The following is a 9,745-nucleotide window of genomic DNA, read 5'->3' on the forward strand; positions in this document are numbered from 1 at the left end:
GAATAATGTAGCCATGGGAAGCGGGATCATTACAGGCTGATGGCAGGTGGACACAGCTTAAAATAGAAGCGGGAGCAGGCAGGTCACAGGTGTGAGAGAGAACCTGGCAGGAGTCTTTGCACTAATGTTAGTGTCAAGTTCATTGGAATCATTGGAAGTGTCTATCAAACAGCAATTTAAAGATTTATTAAAGGAACTGTATGTAAGAAATGTATTTCAATTAATCATAAAATGGCCCTGATTTGTCAATAGTGATTGCAGTACCAGTTTTGGCCACATTCTTACATACACTTCCTTTAACATAAAGAAATAATCATGAAATATTTGTAATGGGACTCAAGTGGACTTGGGAATAAGTTTCCAATTAATTCATCATCTAAAATTTCTAAGGAAATGAAACAGACTTCTTAATGTAATGTAATTTGCTGTGTGGAAAACCCAGAAACTTCAGTCAGCAATTTTCCTCCCTGTGCTTTCACCTGCATAATATGCCCTCCCCTTCTTCTTCCGTCTTTTATTTATTCAGCCAGTGGAACTTGTTAAACAGGCTTTTGTTCTGTGGTGCTTAGAACGACTTAAAAGCAGTCGCAAATAGTTTTTTGTTTTGCGTTTACCATCTTGAACATCAGAATCTTTTCATGAGGCAAAGACACCAACAATGGGTGAGTATAACTGGTCAAAATATATAAAGTGGTTCTATATAGGTTCATTAGTTTGACTGTAAGATTAATTTGTATTATATTAGAGCACGATCGCATGTGTGGCAGTCGATGTCTGGGTCCGATGACTTTCAATGTGGACCTGTCAGGTCAATATGTGAGCCTCAGCCAGGGAGGGCAACTCGCATCTAGAGACACCTCGACCTTCATGAATGGTTTGGCATATCTTAGCCGCACTGTAAAGGTGGACGAAAAGCTGTGTTTATGTATTGAGGACCACAACTCATCATGGGATGGAGCTCTCCGTGTGGGTTTCACTAACATCTGCCCACAAAGAACCAATATACCACCTGCTTCTATACCAGACCTCAGGGACGCACAGGGGTACTGTGTTGTGCCAGTGCCTGAGGAATTATGTAGACGTGGTGTTCAGCTTCAGATTTGGATGAACTATGCAGGCATGGTTATTATCCAAGAGAGAGGTGGAGAGAAATATTACCTTAAAGCAAAAGGACTGAACCTGAATAATCCACTGTGGGTTTTCATTGATTTGTATGGGAGCACAAGTGCTGTCCGCCTTCTGGGTAAGTGTAAGAAAAAGCCTAATTTCAGTTTGTTTTTCAGTTCAGTCAGAATTGAGACAATCTTTAGTAAAACATTTTAATGTGCTGTAGGCTCCAGGAGGGGAAGTCGAACATCATGCCCGGCTTGTCCCGTAGAGGGTGGCAACTGGTTGACGAGACAAATTTCAGAGGAAGAGCCTAGTTATAACCATAAAACAGGTGAAAAGGTTTTCTTAATATGCCAACATTAATAATGAACCATCCATCAAGAATATTTTTTTAGAGCCCAGTGTACTGATTACATTGACCTTTTTATTATGCTTAGACACCAGAACTGTCCACTGGAAGCCGAGTCTCTTCCTTGTACAGTATGCCAACCAGACGACATTCCCAAGCTCCAAAGAACATGCAGATCTCACAAGAGCTGGTTTAGGTACATTATCTGACTACTTTTAGCTTAACAGGATTGAAAACTTACTTACTCACCCTCAAGTTGTTCCAAAACTATATGAGTTTGACAAATGAAGATATTTTGAAGAATGTTGGTTACCAGATAGTTGACGGCACCCATTGACTTCCATAGTAGGAAAAAAATGTACTATGGAATCAACAGGTGCCGTCAACTGTACTTTTGGGTGAACTATCCCTTTAAAAACATCACCAGCATCAACATTTACAACATTTTACAATTAACACTAGTTTGAAAGAATTTATAAGAATCTTACCATATGTTGTATGTGATGCTTTCTAGGCATACCTGCTCAGGAGTCAAGAGTAGATCTAAACTGGACTTTGAGAGAGCTGAAAAGCTTCATTTGCTCCAGATATCCCTTAGTCAATCTTGATTTAATTGGTTTCCATTTTGCAAAGGCTGGTAAACGTGGAAGACTTTGCAGATTACATGTAGACACTCTGAAGAAAATGAAGAAGGAGCTGGGTGACAGCCAACTTTATATAATTCCTGAGACGGACATTGTTTTAAATGAGGTATAGTAGGAAGTTCTTAATACTGTGGAAGGTGAATGTTTAAGCACTAAAGTTCTTTGAAGACACTTTTTTGTTCAACCTACTAGTTGACAATTACTTGACAATACTATACAACTTAACTAGGCTATTACTTTTTCCATAGATGACGGCACACACACTTTCATTAGTCAGGAATGTGAATTCTTTCCCATCATCACGCTCTCCTCCACCTGTTCACGCACAAGAGAGGCACCGGCTGACTTCAACCAACAGTTATTCAAGTTCAAGCCAAAACTCTTCAATGGTAATTATCTTAATTTTGACACACACACACCTTGCATACACCCATGGGCGTCGGAAGCAATAAAAAATGTGGGTGGGTCCCCCCAACATTTTTACTGGAACAGATGCAATTTACATTAAGTTTAAATAGTCTGCATTGTTTACTAATGTCTGGTTGGACCAGACAAAATACAAAAGTCACCAAATAATTTACAGTGACAATAATGTAGGGGTAAGACACATGGCAGAAAGTTTTGACGCAAATTGACCCGAGGTTCAAATCCACCTTTAGCCAAACTTGCTCTACTCCCTTTTCCCATCACATATCAGACTGGAAAGGCATTTTCAATAAGAATTAAGAAAGCATTTGAAAAGTGGAAATAAAGTGTCTATCGTGTGTTTAGTAATAAAGTGCTTATTGGTTAGGGGTAGGTGAACAGAATTATAGATGGTAAAAGTGAGTGGATCGTATGTCATTGGTCTTGTCCCACCCACGTACAATGGTTCTGACGCCCATGCATACACCTCAGACATTGACATTGCAGAAGGGCAGCATAAGGCAGTATGTACATCTCTTCAACAGGAGGACATGGACGTTAGCTCTCTGCTCAGAGAGTTTCAGCACATCCATCTCAGTGCCAGTGAGCATGTTTCAGTATTGGTTTCTCGTACCAAGTTGCTGCAGAGTGCTAAAGATGCTCTTTCCAACCTCAATTTCCCTTGGAACAAAATACCTTTTGTGACATTTGATGGTGAGCAAGCCCTAGACTGTGGAGGTCCACGGAGAGAGTTTTTTAGGTATGCCACTTACAATGAAAATGTTGTATTTATTAAAGTGTTGAACACTGTTTTGTTTGATTTGACATGAATGCAATCTTTACCCTTGCCTCAGAATCCTGATGATGGAGGTGCAAAGATCGCTGGGGATCTTTGAGGGGCCGTCCGGACACTTGTTCTTCACCTATGATCAGATGGCCTTGGAGGAACACAAGTATGAGTTGGCAGGGAAGCTGATTGCGTGGTCTGTGGCTCATGGCGGACCAGGACTCAAAGCTCTTGACCCATGCCTTTACCAACTGATGTGCACAAATGAATGTCGACTGGAAGACTTTGACTGGCACCTAATACCCGATGCTGACATTCAGGACAAACTGAAAAAGGTTTCCATCCATTTCTCCATCAATCAGTTCCTTCTTTAGCTACAAGATCGCTAATCATTTTATCTTGCGTTCAGATTTTGTCATGTAAAACGACGGCAGACCTCCACAGGCTGCAGACAGAGCATGGTGAATGGATCTGTGACTGTGGATTCCCTGGAATATACAGACCTGAAATTTCCATCCAAGATGTACCAAAGATTTACTCTTTTGCAGTACGACATTACATATATCTTAGGTATGTATCTGTATTCAAATTTGATCACATTTAATTAGAAAGAGTACTAACATTTATTAACTCCTTTGTTTTTATTAAATGTGCACTATGTAGTATTTTTGCTTACAATAGAGTTCTTACAATATGCCAAATATTTCCAACTATTTGTAAATTGTGAGAAAACTGCTATTTTAACCAGGGACCCGGGACATCTGAGGGAGTCGTCTGTCAATTGCGTCATATCTGCGTTACCCTCGGTTTCATTTTGCAGAAACGCTTTACTCTTAGCAGTGTACAACAAGTGTCACAGCAGCCGCCGAGCGAACGCACAGAGGAACGTCATAACATCATTTTAAACACACTTAAATACATCTAATATGATAAACAGAGCTGTGTTACCTCATACTCATGATCGGAAAAATGGAAATGGCACTGGCGACTGTATCCCGTCATAATAAAAGTGCCACTGCTCGCAAGACGTGTGTTGCGCAACAATCGCTCCAGCAGCCTTGCTCAGCTCCTCAATATTCGGTCCTGCTCTGCTTCATACTACAGAGACATTAATAACCACATCCATGAACATGATTTCTGCCCGAGTCCTATCCCGATTCTTTTCCACCGGCTGTGAGGTGAAGACCACATGTCTCAAGATTCTGCGCTTAAACCTGGCGTCAATTTTACTACGCCTTTGTTTTTAATAGGCGCCCTCTAGCGGATGGAAAAGTTACATAGTGTAGCTTTAAATTAACACTCATTTATGTATATGACACCACCTCCAATTTGACTATTTGTTCCAAGAGCACTATTTTACGGAGCCCCTGAAAGAGACATGGTGGAGGGGGAAAAAAACGAGATGGGAGGAAAAATGCATTTGAGCTCTTTGAGTGAATGCAAATTTTGATTTTATTTTAATTCTTTATTTTTTGCAAGGGAACACAAAAGCATTGACTTATTATTTTTCCTCCCATCTTGTTTTTTTCCCCTCCACCATGTCACTTTGGGCTCTGTACTATTTAATATATGTATACAATGAATAAATATCTATTTAGTAATATGTTATGTGATATTGCTTGAATATAAGAATAGTCATTTAACATTCTGTCCTCATTTTCACAGAACATCGAATATGATTCATCAGTTCACAAAGGGGTTGAATGCTTATGGACAGTTCTGGGATATGGTAAAAACTCACTGGGTTGAGTTTCTGCCCATCTTTATCAACATGCAAGAGCCCCTTTCCAGAAGCACATTCAGAGCCCTGTTCCAAATCGACTGGAGTAAAGCAGGGACCAAGAAGAGGGCAGCTGAAGAGCACACTTTACATTACTGGGAACTGGTGCTTAAGATGATTGAGGGTGAGTATCCTAGTTAACTGTTAACTGTGTAATCATGTACTTTGTGCCTGTAAATTGGCAATTCATTTGAGTCTTGAGCTTGTAATTTTTCCCCCATAACAGATAAAAAACCAAAAGCTCCACAAAATGAGTTGCATTTTGAGGAGATATTGGCCTTCGTAACTGGAGCGGATGAAGTCCCACCGCTTGGGTTCTCGCAGAAGCCCAGCATTCACTTCTACCAGCCAGAGGAGCGTGGATGCCGTCTACCATATGCTAACACATGCATGATGGGATTGTTCCTGCCCAGGGTTGTAAAAGATGAAGTGGAACTTTACAGAATGCTCTTGAGAGCAATCCGAGACTCAGCTGAATTTGGGAGAACATAAATGTATATAATTCATAATGGAAACATCCCTAATAGGCCGATATAATTATTATTTACAAGCTATTATTTTATTACTTTAAAAAAAAGAACTTATGTACAGTTATTTGTATATGCTGTATATATTTGACACATTTTGCGCACTATGCCACATACATTTTTTAATATTATATTTATATTTTATTTTCATACAAATGTCAGTAGCACTTTATTTTACAGTCATATGCCCCATGAACATACTCTGCAGGTTACTTATTACTGTAATTACAAAAACTTACAATAACAAGGGGTTATCTCTAAACCTTAACCCCTGTTACCTTATATTACCTGCTATTTTCTTAGGTAATTACACGTACTGTAAAATAAAATGCGGCCCAAATGTCAGTCATACCTGTAGGCTATAAACTGTTAGAAAATAAACAAATCGAGTGTTTATTTCTTTTAATCAACAGTGATTTCGTTCAATGTCGACTATAGGATCGATAAGTGGAGTATATGTTTTACTCCACTTTACAAGTGGAGTAAAACAATGTCCCGACAAACTGCAGAAAAGCCTGCACACATCAAAACATTTCCTTCTTTAATAAGTTTAATAAGTTTAATTTCAATAACATTCTTTGGGTTCACGGCATACTAACCAGTTCTGTTTGTAGATTAAAGAGAATAGGACCTGTCAGTCATTATTCTGTAAACCAGTTTTAAATGCCAAACCTATGCAATAACACACTCTCCTAAAAGCATTGTTACCCAACTTGGTCACAAGTTCTGCATGTTGGCAACATCGGAACTTCGGGAAACGCGCCACGTGTCGTTTTTGAGCTGTCAGCCTGTGGAGAGGCTTCAATTTGGAAATGTTTCCAAATTATATTTAAGGATTCAAATGAATACCAGTAATATTGTGTAGCCACTGGATGCCTTATATAATATATACAAACATATATATATATATATATATATATATATATATATATATATATATATATATATATATATATATATATATATATATATATATATATATATATTTATATATATATATATATGTGTGTGTGTGTATGTGTGTGCAATGCCTAGTTGCTAAGAAATTGTTCTCAGATATTTTAGTTGCATGTCTTTGTCTATTTTCTGGGTTTCATGTATTGTCTGGGTAAGATTTTGCATTATTATTGCAGTCATAAGATGAAAGTGAAAGTAATAAGAATAAATCATGATTCAGTGTGTTCTTTATTGCTCATTGGTCCTTGAACTTCCACTTTAAATATGCTCTCTGTTTGTATGACTGTTTGCGTTAAAGGTGCACTATGTAGTATTTTTGCAGTAAAATATCCAAAAACCACTAGGCTACTGTTATACTTTGTTCAGTTGAGTTCTTACAATATCCCAAATGTTTCCAACTATTTGTAAATTGTGAGAAAATTGCTATTTTAACCCATGAACAAGGACACCCGAGTCGCCTGTCATTTGTGTCATATCTGTGCTTTTCTCTTAGCAGTGTGAACAAGTGTCACATCAGCCACTGAGCAAACGCACAGAGTAACGTCATAACATCATTTTAAGCACACTTAGATGTATCTAATATGATAAACAGAGCTGCGTTACCTCATACTCCCGCGACTGTGTCCCGTCATAATAATAGTCCCGCTGCTCGCAAGGCCTTGCTCAGCTCATCAACACTCGGTCCTGCTCTGCTTCATACTACAGTAACGGTAATAACTGCATCCATGAACATGAATTCTGCCCGAGTCCTATCCCGATTCTTTTCCACCTGCTGTGAGGTGAAGACCCAGACTGATCTCATGAAATGGTGTATGTATGACACGCCAATTGGTATGCCATTTTGGCGTGCTAGCAAGACGCATAATCGCTTTTTAGCGTGTTTATCAACGCTGTTTCATTCTACCCCCTACACTGCCCCTACGCCTAAACCTACCCAACACACACACAGCCCCTAAACCTACCCATCACACACACAAAGCCCCTAAACCTACCCATCACACACACACAGCCCCTAAACCTACCCATCACACACACACAGCCCCTAAACCTACCCATCACAAGAAACATTCTGCATTTTTACATTATTAAAAAAACATAATTTAGCATGTTTATAAATCCATTTACCTTGTGGACACACACACATATTCAGACACATTTTGAACGCAAACTCTTTCCTAAACCTACCCATTTGTGTATTATAAAAAACAGGATATAACAGGCAGATACGACTGCAGGCACAATTTATTCAGAAAGTACAAATACTCCAAGTGTTCCGAGGCCAAACGATTGATTTGTGTGAAGAAAATCCCCAAAAGCGATCAGAACGTCGAGTCCATCTGCCAAAGATTAATAATAAATTTCAAATATTGCTGCCGGAAGAAATGTCACATCAGCTTTGACAGCATTGGCTGTCGTGTGTCTCGTGACCAATTGCGCCATTACGTCAGCTTTGATTGTAAAATGCCATTGGCTCTCGTGTGTCTCGTGACCGATTGCGTCATTCTAAACTTGTCGTCTCGTGTATCATTTGAATCAGAAATATTAATGAGTGCGTGTGTGTTCTGTTAACGAAGGGGCGCGATCATCATTTCAACGAATAAAACATTAATATAAAGTGTGTTCTTCACAAGAAGATATCGTATGACATCAGAAGACTTGGAATGCAACATGAGTTAATCCTTTTATACTGTTTTGTTGGTCAGTTTTTGCAATAAATACATGTGACTGTACATTTATTTGCCTGTTACGTGTTTTATATTGTTGAGAGTGTGTAGGTTTAGGGTAGGAGTGGAGTAAGTTGCTCCGAATTTTAAAATTAGGCTATAAATATTATCAGGTTGGCGGAATCACACGCCATAGACATACACGCGGAGATGATGCTTCGTTTAGGCGTAGACATACATGCGGAGATGATGCTTCGTTTAGGCGTAGACATACACGCGGAATCACACGCCGTAGACATACACGCGGAGATGATGCTTCGTTTAGGCATAGACATACACGCAGAGATGATGGTTCGTTTAGGCGTAGACATACACACAAAAGATGATGCTTCGTTTAGGTGTAGACATACACGCGGAGATGATGCTTCGTTTAGGTGTAGACATACACGCGGAGATGATGCTTCATTTAGGCATAGACATACACACAAAAGATGATGCTTCGTTTAGGTGTAGACATACACGCGGAGATGATGCTTCGTTTAGGCATAGACATACACGCAGAGATGATGGTTCGTTTAGGCGTAGACATACACACAAAAGATGATGCTTCGTTTAGGTGTAGACATACACGCGGAGATGATGCTTCGTTTAGGTGTAGACATACACGCGGAGATGATGCTTCATTTAGGCGTAGACATACACACAAAAGATGATGCTTCGTTTAGGTATAGACATACACGCGGAGATGATGCTTCGTTTAGGTGTAGACATACACGTGTAGATGATGCTTCGTTTAGGTGTAGATATACACGCGGAGATGATGCTTCGTTTAGGTGTAGACATAAACGCGGAGATGATGCTTCGTTTAGGCGTAGACATACACGCGGAGATGATGCTTCGTTTAGGCGTAGACATACACGCGGAGATGATGCTTCGTTTAGGTGTAGACATACACGCGGAGATGATGCTTCGTTTAGGTGTAGACATACACGCGGAGATGATGCTTCGTTTAGATGTATACGTACACGCGGAGATGATGCTTCGTTTAGGCGTAGACGTACACGCGGAGATGATGCTTCGTTTAGGCGTAGACATACACGCGGAGATGATGCTTCGTTTAGGTGTAGACATACACGCGGAGATGATGCTTCGTTTAGGTGTAGACATACACGCGGAGATGATGCTTCGTTTAGGTGTAGACATACACGCGGAGATGATGCTTCGTTTAGGTGTAGACATACACGCGGAGATGATGCTTCGTTTAGGTGTAGACATACACGCGGAGATGATGCTTCGTTTAGGTGTAGACATACACGCGGAGATGATGCTTCGTTTAGGTGTAGACATACACGCGGAGATGATGCTTCGTTTAGGCGTAGACATACACGCGGAGATGATGCTTCGTTTAGGCGTAGACATACACGCGGAGATGATGCTTCGTTTAGGCGTAGACATACACGCGGAATCACACGGCGTAGACATACACGCAGAGATGATGCTTCGTTTAGGTGTAGACATACAC

General features: G+C 40.0%; 1 protein-coding gene across 1 annotated transcript; it reads left to right on the forward strand.

The window, feature by feature from the left end:
- The first annotated feature begins 375 nt into the window (after positions 1 to 375).
- LOC137038088 (G2/M phase-specific E3 ubiquitin-protein ligase-like) lies at positions 376 to 6,487 on the forward strand. The gene is made up of 11 exons (XM_067412532.1): positions 376 to 662; positions 746 to 1,243; positions 1,334 to 1,441; positions 1,548 to 1,655; positions 1,974 to 2,209; positions 2,352 to 2,492; positions 3,054 to 3,268; positions 3,363 to 3,630; positions 3,705 to 3,865; positions 4,961 to 5,199; positions 5,302 to 6,487. Exons 1-11 carry the CDS (start codon positions 659 to 661, stop codon positions 5,565 to 5,567), a joined length of 2,244 nt encoding a protein of 747 aa, XP_067268633.1. The 5' UTR covers positions 376 to 658; the 3' UTR covers positions 5,568 to 6,487.
- The last annotated feature ends 3,258 nt before the right edge of the window (positions 6,488 to 9,745 follow it).

The sequence above is a fragment of the Pseudorasbora parva genome, chromosome 13 (assembly GCF_024679245.1).
Source record: "Pseudorasbora parva isolate DD20220531a chromosome 13, ASM2467924v1, whole genome shotgun sequence".
Lineage (NCBI taxonomy): Eukaryota > Metazoa > Chordata > Actinopteri > Cypriniformes > Gobionidae > Pseudorasbora > Pseudorasbora parva.

What these genes read in the sequence shown, in the direction of transcription:
- LOC137038088 (XM_067412532.1), top strand. An exon ending in TAGTTATAACCATAAAACAG is followed by an intron (nt 1,442 to 1,547) that starts GTGAAAAGGTTT and finishes TATTATGCTTAG; the next exon opens with ACACCAGAACTGTCCACTGG. An exon ending in CGGACATTGTTTTAAATGAG is followed by an intron (nt 2,210 to 2,351) that starts GTATAGTAGGAA and finishes CTTTTTCCATAG; the next exon opens with ATGACGGCACACACACTTTC.